The sequence below is a fragment of the Halichoerus grypus genome, chromosome 5 (genome assembly GCF_964656455.1).
Source record: "Halichoerus grypus chromosome 5, mHalGry1.hap1.1, whole genome shotgun sequence".
In the NCBI taxonomy this organism is placed as follows: domain Eukaryota; kingdom Metazoa; phylum Chordata; class Mammalia; order Carnivora; family Phocidae; genus Halichoerus; species Halichoerus grypus.
Genome location: NC_135716.1, coordinates 162,971,520 through 162,988,263, shown reverse-complemented (window position 1 = coordinate 162,988,263; position 16,744 = coordinate 162,971,520). Strand labels below are relative to the sequence as shown.

Sequence of the window (16,744 nt, the reverse complement as noted above, 5' to 3'; positions counted from 1 at the left end):
AGAAACTACGCTGCTCGGTTCCGGCAGAAACCTCTGCAGAGATACAGTCTGACTCAGTGGGTCGACAGGAACAGGCGAAGCCACCATCGATTCCAGCGTCTCCCGGACTTCCCATCAAGTCCATTTGTCTCATCCCATCAGCAGTGAAGGTCCCTATCCAGGGTCCTGTTCAGAGCAGCATCTTATCTTCTGCTCTTTTGTGCTTTGTAGATTTTGAATTTTATTTTTCACAAGATTTTTATTTAAAGAACTTGTCACCTTTTGGAAATTTCCATTGCTGACTTGAAATTTTTTTGTATAAGGTCCTTCTTGTTTGTCTGTGTGCATGTAAGTTTAAGCACTGTTACGTTTTAATTTTTTTTATTTAAATCGAAAGTTGCCACTTCTTGAAAGCCTGCATTAAGCCAGAATACCTAGGCTCAAGCAAAACACCCACCTCCTCACAGAGGTGAAGTCTCCTTCTGGTGCCCAAAAGAGAATCATCTTTTAATCTCCTGTAAGGAAGAGATTACCAGGCTGCAAGCCAGTGTTAATTATTGCTGATGACTTATAAGTGGACATAAGTCACTTTTAACAACCCCTTGTACATTTTTATTTGAATCTCTTGAGTACTTGTCAGTATTTTAAAGTTGGTAATCCAGGACATTTGAAGTAGGATGGAGCAGGACAAAAATCCTGTTGAAAGGACAAATTAAAAGTGTAAATCTTCTCTCCTTTTTGTACTTACTAGCTGCCTTTATTTATTTTTTTGCCCCCCCTTCATTAAATATGTTTTGCACAATAGGTTTACAAATCTTACACATCTTAACTCTGACGGAAGACTGCTGACTAACCCTTGTCGATTTGTGGTCTTGTGACCGATTGTCTTCTCTGCCTTTTCTCAAGGATTTTCCTTCTTTTTTCACCAGTGACCATTATGCTCCTTAGGTTCTATTGGTGTGTTCCTGTATCCTGTTAGACCTAGATTTGCCTCCTAAGAACAGCCTCCCTGCTCTCTTTACTAAAGAGCTTCCCACCCAGAGTCTTACCTCCAGGACAGGCCAGAAAGCCAGTGCTACTGAGGTGTGAGTTGGTCTTCGTTTCATCTGCTCAACTCCAACTTCAAGTATGAGTTGATGTGTTAGTCAATGAGCTCCATCCTGTCGGAGAGACTTTGGAGAGGCACTTTTTTGTCTCCATTATTAGTTAACAAGACGTGCCTTTAGCTTCCAGATGTTACCATCTCATTTGGTTAAACCTCTGAAACACAATTGGACAAAACCGCTAATGTGGGTCTAATGTAGTTGTGATTAAGCCTGTGTACAAAAGTATTACCTGATCTAAAGGTTTGGTATTCTAAATTAAGTTGACAGACTTTGTGCAGCCATCCTGAGGGATGTCTGAGGAGTTTGTTATTCTTTCTTTACAGACGACTCTAGACAGTTGTTGGGAGGTTTTGCAGTCCCGCATTCATGCTGTTCACCCTCCGTGAAGGCTGGGCATGGTTGCCATAGCACGGCCTGTGATACTGGGCTAACTGCCTCTGTCTGGTTTTGTGTTTTCATCAGCCCCACCTTTGTATGTGAGAAACCCATCTTAAACACCCTACCCTGCTTTAGAAACTGAGGGAAAGGTTTGGTCATTCAAGCCACCAGTCAGCTTAGATGGATGTCCCGAGGTGTTTACTGTCTTCATCTAGGTGAGAATTCTCTTCCTTGGACATTTGGTTTAGATTCTGGGACCAAATGCAAAGTTCTGTTCAAAGGCAAGAGTCAAAATCTATTACTTTACTTGGCATAATGGACATTTACTACATTAGTCACTTCTCCAGGTTTCCCTGAGTTAGCATGATGGAGTGAGATAAGCAGACGTCTACCTTTGGAACCACAGCATAATAACAATTAATTGTAGCTGGAATAACTAGCACCCGAGCTGTCTAGTTGCCCACGAACCCAAGGAGTGAAGGGACAGCATTTTGCTTAGGCTCATCTTCCCGCATTCCTGGTAAAGGAGGGTTTAAGTCTGAATGTGTAATTGGCAGCATTGCCTTTGCCAAATGAGTGACGGGTTAACTAGAAAATGTGACAATCACATTTCCTCTTTGCTCAAATAATTCTGTTTTTCCAAAGCGTTAGCAGCTTAATTAAATCTGTTGGACTGGGGGAGGAGAGAACTGTTCTCTAGCGGTTAACATGGTATTCTTTAAGAAGAAAAAAAACAAAGCCAAAGAAAACTCATTACCAGGCATGTTTGCCTTAAAGATGGTAGTAGGTAAAATCTGGAGTTTTAATATGTTTTTAAAGCTGCATATCTCATACCTGGTGTTGGGTTCTCAGTCTAGTATTTCGTGAGTTCTTGCTGTATTTTATTTGAGTAAGGGTTATGTGCATTTAACTGCCTACCTAGCTTTCTTCATTCATGACGACGTTCTCACCAACAGGGGTCTTGACAAAGCGTAAAAATGTGCTGTTTACATAGTTTACTTACAAGAGCCTGCAATAACCTATAGCTTTGCATCTCGTGCAGGCCTCATGGACTTGAGATGTCAGGATCAGTTACGAAACCGAAGTTTGGTGCCTCCTCTTTATCATGTTTTTTCCCTTGTAGCAGTTGTGTTTAATGTCATTAAAGAGAAATAAAAGTTCTTGTCGTGGCGTATGTACCGTGGCCGTCTGTTGCAGGCTTTGAAGGAGGGTTCCTTCCTCTTTTGCGTAGGCAGGTTAGTGGGGTCTGGGCGGGGGTGGCAGTTAGTAGAGTGTGGTACTGGGGAGGCAAGGGTCCACGCTCCCTATTCTTTTGAGGGTAAATTACAGTGTTGAGAAAGGCCTTCCAGCAGGTAAGAAATGTTGAAATTGATTGGGATTTGCAGCTACATGTAGTGCATGTCAGGAGCCTGACAGGGAAAGCCTGAAATACCACTGTGCTCCTGTTTCTGCAGAGGGGGAGCAGGCTCAGCCCGATCAGACAAGCACTGCCTTCCGTTCCTTCCCATGGCTGTGCGGGGACCTCTGTCTGCCTCTCCTGAGCTGGTGCTGATTAAGGAAGAGGCTGAGTTATCCCAGAGCATTCTCCCTTTGAAAGGGATAGGGGAAACCAGCACTGATCGTACAAAACTGATGGTAGTTCTTAACCCAACTTCTCCAGAAACTGACTGCTCCTGGAACCTGGGATGAAGGTGGAATAAGTGTGGGTAGATGTGGGGGACACGGCGTTCCTTAGAACCCTTTCGTGAACCTGAGCTCCTTGGACTTACCCAGGAGACCAGGATAACGGCAATAAAAGCTTGTCACCTGTATTAGCCAAAGCTTTTAAAATCTCAACTCATGCTGAGAAAATAAGTAGCAACATGTTTGGATAGACTCTCGGGCTTGCTGTTATGTAAGTTTTGTTTAATGGATATTCTATAGTCCAAGCAAAAGCTTCAATATAGATTTGCTAAATACTCAGCTATTTGATATTGTCTTACTCTGAGGTACTCTTGACCTATACATACCCATTTTGTTTCTGTCAGGTGTAGATCCTTGGTCCCGTAGTTGCTTATTTCCTTTTTAGCAACGCATTACTGCAGACATTAAAGGTCTCAGAGACCAGGCTGCATTCTCTTGAAGTGATGGTGTTCCTTACCTTTAGTTTGTTTTATGTTACGGAAAAGTGAGGAGGAGGAGAAATGGAACTTCTCTCAAAAGAATGGGGTCATTCTCTAGCCTGTTTGGAGCTTTTACAGGAAGAAAAAAACCCAACCACCTAAAACTAGAAAGAGTTCCCGGCTTTTCTTTGTGTTGTCCTGCTTTTCTAAGAGAAAACAATTATCCCTAAGCTGGTTCTAGGGTATGCTTGCTTTGTATGTCAGGGCACCTGTCAGGAAAAAAATTTCCACTTGTCACAGGAAGTATCAGCTGGTCAGTGGTGGAATTCCTTAATGAACAAGCTCCTGCCTTGTCAATCCTCCCCACCTGTCCTCCTCCAGTGACAACTGGAACATGCCACAGACAGAAAATCTGACCTTCCCCAGCACCCGTTGAGAAGGGGGTGGAATGTAATCTTTTGGACAACCTGTAAAACACTCCATGTCGTAGTCCCGAATCATTATTATCACTAAGGAACTATTTGTATATGAGGATCTCCTTCGACTTAGCTTCAAGTGACACTTGAGGGTTTGGGAATATTGTATAATATTCTGGGAATATTTGGTGGGGCTGGAGCCAGGGGGTGTTTCCGATTTATGGAAGCAATTTGTTCTTGGAGGCCACTTAAAAGCAAAACCCAAAAACTCAAATAGGTTTAAAGAGGGTGAGAAATAACATGGCAATCTAAAACGTCACATGACTGGAGTGGTACGATACTATGTATTTTTAAAAAGAGCTGAATTAGAGGTCTTAAAAGTGGATTCTGGAGGACGCTACCCTGAAAAGCCTGGGTTGAAAGGACAGGATCAGAAAGAGGGAAGGATTCCTGCCCCACAGAAACACGGTCCTTCCTCTTCCAGACCCTGGGGCTTCCCTCTTGTTCCTGGGAGGAAGCCCCCTGGCTCCTACTCCAGGTGTCAGGTGGGCTCTGGGACTCTGTTCGTACCCCTTTGTTCTTGACAAATAAGGAAACCACCCCCCCAGAGAAGTAGCTAGCCTGAGGGGTCACTCGGTGACAAGGAAGCCTCGCCTCTCGTCTGGCATTTTCCCATAGGCCCTGCGTGGCCTGCAGGTCAGGCCTCTCAGTCTCCAAGAACTTGCCTACACCCGTCCCAAGCTGTGAGGAATCTGCGGGTCTATGTGGTGAAGAGGGGACCCCGGCTCAAGTCATAGCTGTAGGGTTCTGGGCATGACGGCTGGTCCAAGAACAGCTCCGTTGTAGAACTTGGGGGTTTAGGGAGGTAACTACAGGGAATGGGGTTTCCCTAAACCGGACTGTTCACTCCTCTCCCATCCCCCTCATACCCTCAGCTGACGTCCTCCAGGTCCTGCCAACCCCCTGGCCCCCACAGCTGGCTGTACGTACCTGGTGCTGACCTCGGGGCTTCTGCGCCACATGGCACTAGACAGGCGCACAGGACACGGGGCCTGGCAAGTACCTCTCTCACGTGTGGTTTAGAGTTCTGGGTGCCAACAGATTTCCACTTTCCCACCCAGCCTTTAAGACTTGCTCTCCTCCTCTTGGAACCTTCCATTACAGTGTGCCCCTAAGTCCCCCTCACCTGACCTTTTCTCTCCAGCTCTTGCTGGCTCTGGACAGGAGTGTTCGAGGTGTCCCATTCACTGGTTTGCTCACTGGCTAATGACATCCTTACTCCACCTTTCAGCCTGCTGTTGGGATCCTAATGATGTTCCTTTAACCGCCCCAAACAGCATGCTGGGACTACTGAGCTGCGGCAGGCAGCTTCTGCAGTTCCTCCTTCCTTCCCTCCTCACCCTGGGGAGACGCTACAACTGCATTCCTCTGGTCAGGGAAAACACCCAGCCCCGCCCAGAGGGGAGAACGCTTCCTTCTAAAAACTGAGCACCAGCCTGCGTACCTGTGCGGCGAGGCAGCCCAAGCTTGGGTTTGGGGGCCTCGGTAATAGGAAGATGGAGGAGCTATTTTCTGCTCCTACACGTGCACCCCCATCTGTTCGAGATTTCCCTTCCAACTCCAGCTTGGCTGGCAGGCATGTCCCTAAGAAGCTGCAGGCCAAAATGGAGAGAGAGAACGGACTCCCTCCTCCACACATCCTGACTTGCTGCCAATTGCCGGAAAAAGAGGGTAACATTTGGGCATTTACCAGAAGACAAGGATGTGCCTTTTCATTTGTCTTTTATTTTACATTTAAAAAGAGGTTATTGCTCTAACTGGATCAGAGGTAAGGACCTCTCCCCTAAGGAGCCTTGGCCTTGCAGCCCCATTCAGCAGGGATGGAAGTCACAAGACAATGAGTGGAGCCTCATGCCCTTCCATGAGGAAGCCCTTAGTATTGCTGACATCTGCCTTTTACCCTGTCTCTCCTCCCTCCCTGTGCTGCCACACTGGGGCCAAGCAGAGCGGTGGCTGACCTAGCTGGGAGAGCTCTTGTAGACCGGAAGGAAGGGGCAGTCATTGGGTGATGGCTTTCAGCTCTCTGGCTTGGGGGGTGGGGGGGCCAGTTGCTCTTAACGTTCAGTTCAACAGGAATTCACTGAGCACCTACTGTGTGCTAGGCGCAGTCCTCCCACATGCCCGTCATTCACCACCAACGGAAGGCGCAGAGGCCCATCTCTTCCCCTGCAGGCATTCAGCAGCCGTAACTTGTCAGTCCCAGGGAAGAGTCTGCCTTCCCTTATCAAGCACCATTTTGTTTTGTTTTGTTTTGTTTACCAGAAAGGGGCAGTGGAGAGAGAGACCTGTCACCTCACACCACTCAAGGCTCTAGGGAAGGACATGAGGACCCTGGGTAGCTTTCACAGAACCCTGGATGAGATGGCGAGATATGGACACCCCAGAGGCCAGGGCTGCTCTGACTGTCCACGGTAATGGCTCAGGCCTGTCTTCCAGCAGTTTCCACTCCAGAGCGGGTGACTCAGCAGCCCCCAGGATGTCCCACGTGGACATACCTTTTCAGTTGTGTAAGCCAGCATTGTTCCAACTCCAAGAGACTCTTCCTAAAGAAATGGGGCCAGCACCTCCCAGGTCTCCTTCTCACTTCGTCTTCTTAAGACTCCAGACTCATGATGTTACAGTTGGAATAAGGGCCAAAGAAGACAGAGGCCGAAGGCAATCAGCTCGGGGAATTCCTCTGCCCTCTGGAGTGAAGCCCTTCAGTCGTGTTTTCCAAAGAGACAAAACAGAACATCTTACACGCTCGCCAAGTTGTGCGTCACACCACAAACAAGTCCTTGATGGCTGGATCCAGAAAGGGCTTGCTGGCAGCCATGACCCTGCCCCATGGCTTCCCTGATGGCTCTCGGTCTGAAAGACACCGCTGGAGTCAGTCTAGGTGCTTGTCATCTCCCAAGAGCTTTGTGCATTTTCTCGAAGAGGAAGCCGGTCCAGGAGAGGCGAGGAGGCAGAAAGAAGGCTGTGTCTCATGCAGCTTTGCCTTTTCCAGAATGGGGCCGGGCCTTTTAGTTTTGTGGCTTGTTTATTTTTTTGCAGAATTTGGGTCTGTAGTTCAGCCTCCTTCACCAGACTAGGATGGGGAAGAGGGAGAACAGTGCAGCTAGCTGGGCCTCCCCCCCACCATGGTCCTCCCTGTCCCTGTGCCCATGGACCTGGAGACCAGCAGAGAAGAAAAATGAAATCCTTCTCCCTGCAGACAAGCAGTCATGCTTCGATGATGTTCACCGAGGGCTTGTTTGGAAACTGGGAGGAAAAAAATGAGAGAAGCAGCCAGGGCTAATCGAATAGACTTCTTGCAAGGTTGGAAATAGGGGGAGGACACGAGAAGGAAGGGCTGCCACCTGAAAGCCAGGCTCTTGTCCCGCATAGAAGGGAAGGAGGAGCCCTGCCTGTGTGTCTCGTCTCTCTGCCTTCTCAAACCCAGCCTTCGGCCTCACTCACTTGGCTGCCAAGACTGGGTGCCAGGCCCTGGGCCCCCCAGCCCCCGGTCCACCCCCAGCAGAGCCATCCCGCCGGCTGGTTCACTCTCATCCTGCAGACCTGCCTCTGAGCGCGGCCTCAGCCCCTGACACTGTCGACGTGCTTCTGGAGATGGGGGTTACTAAGAGGCTTCAGGAAAATGCGCCAGAAAGAGAGAAGCCAAGAGAGAAGACAGTAAGCCAGGGGGTGTGAGGAGATGGGAGGGAGGAGGAAATGTAGAGAGGGCCAGATGTTTGTTTGTTGGATAATCATCGTCAGAACCATGAGATCCTCCCACTTCTCTACCGTCTCTTCTGAGCGGCTCAGAGCAAGCACTGACAAGGTTTTCATATCTGTTTTGCAGAAGAGGAAAGGAAGGTACAAAGAGGTGAAGCACCTGCTCAAGGTCACACAACACGCAGGGGCCGAAATGAGCCCAGAACCCCCTATTCGTGCTGTCCCACACCAACCAAGCGTTCTGCCCTCCCCACTCACAGCATTTTCTTAACCCCACTGGCCCCTGGCACCCGGCCATAGGAGAAGGTCCAAAATCCACGTGCAGTGTCCCCTGCGTCACACCGGCAGCGGCCGAGCTCGGCTCTGCCCAGCTGCATGCGCGCCCGGCCCCACGCTGACCCTGCTGCAGCCCAGGGGCCGCCCACCCAGGCCCGAGACCTGCGCTCACCTTGCTGCGGAGGAGACCTCCCCCTTGGTGCTCTGGTGTGCTGGTTTCCGACGCGCTCTTGGTTTTCTCCTTGCTGTTATTGGGTTCATTGTCCTTGATAATGTCATACTGGCGGCAGAAGAGAGCGATGACGCCTGGGGGGGGCGGAGGGGGGGACAAGGGAGAGCAGTGAGACGCCAGAGCTCCAGCCCCCCCACCCGTTTCCTTCCCACTGGCACCTGCTGAGCTCCGGGTGGCCTCTGGCTCCTGCCTCGCCGGCCCCCCGCCGGCCACCCCCTGCCCCGTGTCCCCCGCTTCCCTTCGTCAAACCCCCGACAGCTCTCTTTTCTAGTGAGGGGAAATAGAAACAGTAACGCCCGCCGAGCCGGGCACGGGCACGGCCGATGCCCCCAAGTCCTCAGAGCGCTAGGAGGGCACCTGTAGTTCGCAGTGAGGGCACCGACGTAGAGAGCCTAGGAACCCGCTCAAGGTCCCGCAGTGCGGAGCGCCGGGGTGTGCGCTCAGGGTCTGCGCTCGGCTAAATGCTTATTGTTAGCAAACTACTAATACGTGAATGTGATAGTTTTTGAAAGCCAAATACTATTAAGGAAGCCAGCTCCAATTCTGGTAGGTGTCTTCTCCATTTTTACCTCTGCTTTATTTATAGTGCTATTTCCGGATCCACCTGCTTTAGATCCTATCTTTTGACTTTCCACCCTGGTAGATACAGGCTATCATCTCCCCCCACGTCCTTTCCCGTCATCCTAACAGATCACAATCACAGTCTTGGGGTAGTTCACCACGTTTATCTTGTTACGATTATGTAAATACTATCTATGCCATGTCTGATAATGCACCAGAAACCTCTTTGGTACAAGCCTTTGTTTTTTCTTTTTTCCCTTTTTTTTTTTTTTTTACAACTGCCTGTTTTTCGATGTGCCTACAAAATATTTTTTCCAGATGCTTCTACAATACAGCCTGCTCTCTCAACCACCAAACTAAGACAGCTTTGGCATGGTGTTAAATCCCTCAAAACGGACTCCAGCCTACTTTATAGCCCCACCTTCCTTCACTGTCCCCCTTTCTACTTTCTCTCTTGGGTCACAGCTGCACTGAGCCAGACTGAACTGAATTTGTTTCTTATACATGCTGTCAACAGAACCCTGTTCCCTTTTCTGGCTGCCTGGCGAACTCCTATTCATCCTTTAAAGCTCAATTCCCATCCCATGTTTCCTCCTCTCTGTGTTTTTCCTAATTTCTACTGCTAGAATTAATTCCCTCTCCTCTGCCCCCATACATGGCACCCATAACACTGAATTATAGTTAAGTAGGGGTCTGGCTTCTCCTAGAGCCAGTTCCTGCAAGCCCCGGGCTCTTCTTAGTCATGACTGTAGTACTGTCTGGAACGGAGAGGCCATTCAGAAAATGCTGGTTGAGTTAAGTACCGAGATGAAATGTGTTCTTTATCCTCGAGTAGCTCACAGACAAGTGGGAAAAGGCAGAGACATGAGCCCAACGACCTCATCTAAGAGGAGCTACAGGGAGAGACAAGCAGTGCCATATGCTCATGGACAGACTGGGGACATTTTATGGAGGCGGACTCAGAACCGGGGCTAGAAGGAGGAGTAGGTTTAAAAGGGTGTCCCAAGCCCGAAGCACCTGGAGGTCCGGCAACCCCGGAAGGAGGCGTGGCTGCTACAGCCATGGCCAGAAGGCAAAGGGGCTTTGGGTGTGTCTGCCCCAGGAGCCCAAACTACTCCCGAGGGAGGGAAGGGCAAGGGCTCAAATAACGGGTCCTCCAAGGCAGCTAGCTCTCAATCCGCTAAGTTTCTCGTGAGAGCTAAGCTAGAGAATGGGTCCCATCTGGCCCCCAGAGCAAGACTACTCACATCACCTCTCAGCTGCCTCCACTCCTGGGAGGAAAGGGGCCTCCCTTCCCCAGAGGCCAAGTGAGGAAGAACCTGGAGGCACTCACCGGCCCACATGAACAGGACCACTACGATGATCAGCACCTCGCCGGTCCGCAGCTGTTGGCTCCTCCCCATCTCCTTCATGGTCACCTCATCTGCGGGGAGGGAGACACTGGGTCTGAGGTTCTTTTTGTCCCCAGCCACCCCTCTAGGGCCAGGCCCAAGATCTTAAGTGCTTATCTCTACAGGTGTCCAGACACCTAACAAAGAGATTCGAGAACATGCTGATGGCTACTTGGGGCGGCAGCCACAGGGCTTGACCCAAAGCTGAGAGTTGATATCCCCACTGTCTCGGGGACTAGGGTGACCTCCTCTCTCTCAGGTCTGGGGGTCTGGGGAGGTAGTGGGGGCTGGTGCTTTCCTCGAGCCACCCACTGCTCCGGCCCTGACCCCCCTTCCCCCCCAACCCCCCTAACAGTGCCAGGCCTGCCTTTGTTCTTGGACGCCATCTTCTCTGCCTCGCGAGGGGTCTTGAACAGCACTGGCTCGCTGGCGGGACTCTGGCCCTGGATGGAGATGGCCTGCACGTGCACGATGTACTCGGTGTCCTCCTCCAGGTCCCAGAGGGCGCACGAGCGGGTGGTGGTGTTCACCTCCTGGATGAAGCGCAGCATCCGCACGTCCTTCTTCTGCCGGGGCAAACGCCAGGCCCACTGTTGGTAGCGCCCAGCCACCGACCCCGCTCGGCCTCCCTCTCTGCCGTGACAAGGGCTCACCCGGCTACTGAGCTAAAGCTTCCTCACGCACCCCTCATCTCTGCAGGTGGCTAAGACTATCGCTAGCTCCATTTTACAGAGAGGGAGACGGTGTGGGTGCCGAGAGGTTAGAAAAGTTGCCCGAGACCGTCTCTCCAGTGAGAACTTGCACCGGGTCCCGAACTCAGGTCTGTGTGAGATCAAAACCAGACTTTCGATTCCCAGTTTCCAGTCAAAGGCCCCAGAGCCCTCCTCACTGATCCATTCCCCTCTGGGGTCCCCATTCCAAGCCATATGTACAATTCTTCCGCCTGTCTCCTCTTGCTCTAGATTCCTTTTTCCTTTCTGTTTCTGCACACCCTCCTCCCCATCCCCTGCTACTATCTTGATGTGTCCTCCCCTCCCAGCCCTTCAAGGGTTACCTGCTGAGAGATGGCAAATCCGATGACGACCTCATCTTCCAGGACGTCCCAGCTCACCACCGCAGAGTTGGCCTTGAGGTGCCTGACAGTGACATTCACTGGGGCCGAGGGGCTATCTGGGGGTGGGGAGGCAGCTGAGCCTGAGCACCCCCTGCTGAGACCCAGGCCCACTAAGTGGGAACCTGGGGAAGGCCACGCAGTGGGGGAAGGAAGAAAGCAAGGCGTCCAATGGGGTTGGCACGTGGGTCTCAGTTCATTAGTGGTTCAAGAGTGAGGCCTGAGAGGCCCAGGCTCCTCGTGTCCAGGGTGGGAGCCCCCACAAGTCACACTGGCCCTATCCGGGGCCAAGCTAAAACTGATGGGCCTGGGCCAGGGCCAGATCTAATGGAAGGGTGGTAAAAGGTGGGGAGCCAGACATAGGGGAGGCTTAGGTGGCCAGGTTTGCAGGTGCTGAAAGTTAGTCTGATGGAAAGCAGTCAAAAGGACTCCCAGTCCAGTGCTCTTTCTACAATACCACACTGTTAGGTGAGTGACCTTGAGGGAAGGAGAAAGACCCAGAGGTTGAGAAGAGCCAGGCTAGGGTGAGCCCTGGGCTGGGAGTGAGGATCAGGAGAGGAACCCCCGTATCGCAGTGAGGCAGACAGAATGCAGCCTGGGGAGGGGTCTACGTGAGCCTCTTCTCCACACTCTGCCAGCCCCAAGAGGCAAGTGGGGAGGTGGCAGGGGAGGATGGGGTCACTCAGAGCAGGTTCTCTCAGGGGAGAGTCAAGAGTACAGGCTAGGCAGGGTCTTCTGCATGTGGGAAGAGGATGAAAGGGGATCAGTCGAGAAGGGAGTGGGAGGGAGACAGGGATGGTGGAGATCAGGGCAGGAAGAACCTCTCTAGGAGGGGGGCCCTGGAGTCACACAGTGTCTACATCTCCCAAGGGGCGAGTGCGGCAAGGGAAAGACCTGGCTCTGAGCAGCACCCTTTGCCCCACACAGGAGTGGACCTGAGGCCCCAGGGGCTGGGCCTGGGGCGACAAAGCCATCAGTAGAGAGAGAGACAGAGGGACACAGACAGGTGGCGGCAGACACAGAACCAGAAAACAGACAAGTGGGCTATCAGAGACAGACGGAGAGAGGAAGCAGAGAGAGAGAGAGAGAGAGAGAGAGAGAAAGCACTGAGCCACAGAGAGATGGGTAGAGGGAGTGATGAGCGAGGTGCCAGAAGCCAAAGGGACAGATACAGAGCCCCAGGAGAGGCTGGGCTGGGTGAGGATGAGGCCGGCGCTGGGGGCAGGCCAGACCATGACTGCGGCGGGCTCAGGGGTCCACCCCATCCACCCCGAGCTCTAGGGTGCCAGTCTCCATCCCCCTCACACTTGCTCACGCAAACTGGGACCCCATCCTGCTCTGACCCGCAGAGTTGTCCTGCAGGGCTTTGGGGACAGGGAGGGAGGCCCAAGGTGGGGGGACTGGTGTCCTCAGCTGCTCCCCAGGCCAGAGAAGGGAGCTCAGCTCGGGCACCTGAGGGAAAGGCCTGGGGTCAGGGCCACGGGATGAGAGGGCTGGGGATCGCAAGACCCTACACCCCCAAGGCTGGGGTGGCGGGCCAGGGGTCGGGGGCTGGAGGACGGGCCCGGGAGTCAAGAGGTGGGGAAGAGGCCGGGGCCGGGCTGGGGGGGCGGGGAGCAGGAAGGGGCCCGAGGACTCCCGCCCGCCCGCCCCGCGCGGGGCGCCCCCCCTGCGCCCCCCGCCCGGGCCCCCTTACCCGCCTGCACCAGCGCGAGGCAGACGCAGCCCAGCCACAGGCGGAGCGCGGCGCGGGGCGGCCCGGGGCGCATGGCGGCTCCTCCGGCCGGCCGGCCCGGGGCGGCGCAGGGGGACGCGGCTCCGGCGCCCGGCGGCCGCTGGCGCTCGCGCTCCGGCCCGCTGCCCGCCCGGCCCGGCCGCCCCGCGCCGCCCCGCGCCGCCTGCATGTCGGCTCCGCGGACAGCGACTCCCGCGCGGCGGCGGCGGCGGCGGCCGCGTCCACGTCGGGCGCCCGGGGGGCGGGGCGCCCCCGCTGCGGGGAGAGGCGCGGGGCGGGGTGAGGGCGGAGGGCGCCCCCCCACGCCCGCCCCCTCCCGGCCCGCCCGCCGCCGGGGCGCCCACGGCTCGCCCGCGAGCCGGCCCTGTCCCCCCGCACCCGGCCCCGCGCCGGCCCCAGCCCTGCCCTTCCCCCAGGGAGAGGGCGGACGCGCGCCCCAGACACTTATTGGTGTCCCCCGGCCCCCACCACCCTCCCTCGGCCTGGGGGTCCTCACCTCCTACCCCACCCCACACCTGAGGCCTTGCCGGGGCCGGGACAGACGTGAGCAGAGGGGAGTGTCACAGCGTGTGGCGGGGGGGGGGGGGGGGGGGTGTAGACTAGAGAGCCGAGTAAGTGCTGGGGTGTATACAGTAGGTGCTCAGTGTTTACCGCGCCCGGGAAGAGGGTGCTCAGACTCACTGGAGACCTAGCTCTGTGAGCCCGGCCAGTCCTTCCCCTTCTTCGGGCCTCCATTTTTGGCTCCATGAGAATAACAACCCGCACCTACTGGGTGCCAGACCCCGTGCCAAGAGCTTGACTTGCATCGTGCCCCTTCTCACTGAACCCCTTAAGGGGCGCTCTGCGGCCCCCGTTTTGCACAGGAGACTGCAGCTCGGAGAGGTCACCTGCCTTGCCCGAGGACCCACAGCAGAGCCAGATTTGCACACAGGCTGATCTGACTCCCACGCGTGTGCTTGACTCGACTGTCTCCCCAGCCAGAGTGAACTCACGCACCCTACCATCCCTGAGATCCTAGAATTTGCCTGTACCAGATGCTCCCCAGCCAGAGAACAATCTGGAACAATCTCTTCCCAAGAGCGGGTGAGGGAAGAGTGGCTCCAGCCCCCTCCCCCACCATTCTGGCCCCGCTGAGTGCTGTGAGCAGGGAATGAGCTAATGACTCTAAAGTGCAGGGGGCTGTGGAGACTTGGCAAGTAACCCCAGTTAATAAAGGGCGCGGATGGCTCCTTCCTCACCACCTTGGGGACACCCCTATGCCTACTGCTGTCCCTGCCTCGGTCTCACACACTCTTCTGCCCAATCCACCCCTTGTCTGTTCTTGAAGAGGCAGAGAGTGGCCCTGCACTTACCACCCTCTCCCTAATGGGGGACCTCCACCAAGAGCCCGCTGCGAGGGAAGGCCCCCACTTTGTGGCACTCTCCACCCTGAGTCCCAGTCAGAGAAACAAGGTTGAGAAGGGAGGCATGGACCAGGGCCCCAGGGCCCTCAACACGGAGAGACCCCCACATCTCCAGATGAGCCCCTCCCATCTGAAATTCCACCGTTAAGGGGCATTCCTTTGGGTCTTCCCCCCCACCCTAAAGATTTTATTTATTTATTTGACAGAGAGAGAGAGACAGCAAGAGAGGGAGCACAAGCGGTGGGGGGGGAGAGGGAGAAGCAGGCTTCCCGCCCACCCCCAGCAGGAAGCCGGATGCGGGGCTGGATCCCAGGAGCCCGGGACCCTGACCTGAGCCGAAGGCAGATGCTTCACGACTGAGCCACCCAGGCGCCCCTCCTTTGGGTCTGAAAGGCCTTTTGGTCTTCCAGAGGCTCCAGAAAGGGCTAATCCTTTTTGAAAAGGGACACTTTGCAAAGTTATCCCATAGAATGTCTTCAAAATCTCCCTCGCCCACCATTTTAGATTGAGAAACTGAGGTCCAGAGATGGAAATAGCTCCCCGAAATTCACAGTGGGTCAGGAGCAGCAGTGGGGCTCTTCTCTCCCAATGCCCGCCCTAGGACTTCTTGCACTGACCCCCAAGTTTCTATGGGTCACCTTGGAAAGGGTAGGATGCGAGGGGGCTCGAGGGTTCTTACTGAGGGCGGACCCCAACCGGCCAGCCCCTCGGTACTGCCAGGACTGCTCTGCTTGGCAGGCTGAAGCCCCCAGCCCCATCGGCTTCCCCAGCCACATACCTTGTGCTGGGGTGAGGCTCATTTGGGACCTCCACCTGTTTGGGGCAGGAGCCAAGGAACCAAAGCACCTCTCTCTCCTCTCTCTCTCTTCACTCGGCAGCTGCCTTCCGCCCCACCCCGCCCGGCCCCGCCCCACCAGCTGCAGCTTGGCCCTTAGGGACCCCCCAACCCCAGCAGGCAGGATAAGACAACCGGGGGCCTGCAAGAGCAGCTGGAGTCTCCTTAGGCCTCATCGCAGGAGCCAGCAGGAAGGAGAGGGGTCAGTTAGAGGTCACAGAGTCCACTCCTGTCCCTGCTAGGGAGAAAAAGAGAGAAGGGAGAGGGTCCTGGTGGGGTCTGGAGTCCTGCCGGGGGAAGGGGGAGCCGGGCGCCACCTGCTGGCCTCTCCAGGTATAACCCCGGGTAGATGTAGGGCACTGGGAGGGGGGTGATGGCAGTGTCTAAGACTTTGAGAGGGAGGGGGAAAGTGGTTGGAGGAGGACGTGAAAGACAGGGAGGATTCGGAGAGTCGTGCCTGTGGGGGTGTAGCCTTCCCCGGCCCCATGATGCATGGGGTGCTTGGGCATGACCACAATTCCGGGAAAAGCCTTCTTGCCTGGAGTCTGGCAATCAGTGGAAGCTGGGTAGGAGGTGGGAAGAATTGCGAGGATTTAGAGCCCCTGGGGATCTTGGGAGTGGGCTTCAGGACCAGTCGCTGTGTGGGCACCATATGTACACCAGTTCTTAACACAGGGCTACAAGCAGTAGGCACTCAATAAATGTGTGTTGAATTTATGGAATAAATTGGCTCTTCCAACATGTATCTACTGAGCACCTATTATGTACCAGGCTCGGTGCAACATTCTGGAAATATGGCAGTGGAAGAATGAATGAATGAATGAGTGAGAATCTAGGTGGGGATGGAACGGTGGGCCTCTGCCCTCTCAGGCTGCATTGGTTTCCATTTGGGTGGAAACAAATGGACATCTCCACAGACATCTCCAAGGGGGCTGGCTAGTCATGAGTGCTTGGATCCTCTGGAGTGCCCAGAGCTGCCCCCAGTCCTAGTACCTCACTCAGGCTGCAGGTGCCCAGGCCAGACCCCAGGTAACCATTTAGAATGGGAAGCCTCCCCTGCACAGCCTAGAATGGTCATGGTCCTGTCTAGGGAGTTCCTTAGATATACACACCCCAAATCACAGGAAGAATCAGGAGAAGGGCAGGAGATTGCTTTGGGTATATAAATAATCAAGCACCTACCAAGAACTTGACTTTTTGTCCCTGTTATTCTGGGTCTTAGGGGGTCACGTGTTGTTGGCTCCCGTTCCAGATCAGGAAGCTGAGGCTCAGAGAGGTGTGAGAACCTGCCCTGGATCACACAGCCAGTGAATTATGGAGTTTGATCCAGGCTGCCTACCCCCTCCCCTCACCTCTGAGGGATCCTTAGGGCAGGGATCCTGGCCCAGGGTTCACTAAAGGATGTACAAGCAGGGGCTTGCGGCTTACAGAGGCAGTTGCTAAGCCCGGGCCCAAGACCACAC

General features: G+C 54.3%; 2 protein-coding genes across 12 annotated transcripts in view; one reads left to right on the top strand and one right to left on the bottom strand.

Annotated features, from left to right (window-relative positions):
• The window catches only part of S100PBP (S100P binding protein), a 44,553-nt gene extending 41,930 nt beyond the window's left edge, over positions 1-2,623 (top strand). For 7 of the 11 annotated variants that reach the window (XM_078073459.1, XM_078073457.1, XM_036065225.2 and 4 more), the window contains one exon: positions 3-2,623. In XM_078073459.1, coding sequence (XP_077929585.1) covers positions 3-147 — 145 coding nt within the window. In that variant the 3' untranslated portion in view covers positions 148-2,623. The remainder of the gene's footprint in view (positions 1-2) is intronic. The other 4 variants (XR_013448284.1, XR_004908626.2, XR_004908625.2 and 1 more) reach the window with 3 other exon arrangements.
• A 3,123-nt stretch (positions 2,624-5,746) lies between these two features.
• On the bottom strand, positions 5,747-13,227 carry FNDC5 (fibronectin type III domain containing 5). The gene is made up of 6 exons (XM_036065233.2): positions 13,005-13,227; positions 11,252-11,367; positions 10,565-10,763; positions 10,140-10,229; positions 8,186-8,319; positions 5,747-7,853 (listed from the first exon to the last, which is right to left on the bottom strand). Exons 1-6 carry the CDS (start codon positions 13,210-13,212, stop codon positions 7,848-7,850), a joined length of 753 nt encoding a protein of 250 aa, XP_035921126.2. The 5' UTR covers positions 13,213-13,227; the 3' UTR covers positions 5,747-7,847.
• Between the last annotated feature and the right edge of the window lie 3,517 nt (positions 13,228-16,744).

Excerpts from the sequence above, each read along its gene's own strand:
- FNDC5 (XM_036065233.2), bottom strand. The coding sequence starts at position 13,212 with ATGCAGGCGGCGCGGGGCGGCGCGGGGCGGCCGGGCCGGGCGGGCAGC. Across the intron at positions 11,368-13,004 it reads CCTCGCGCTGGTGCAGGCGG|ATAGCCCCTCGGCCCCAGTG; the intron begins GTAAGGGGGCCC and ends CCCCACCCCCAG. Across the intron at positions 10,764-11,251 it reads GATTTGCCATCTCTCAGCAG|AAGAAGGACGTGCGGATGCT; the intron begins GTAACCCTTGAA and ends TTGCCCCGGCAG.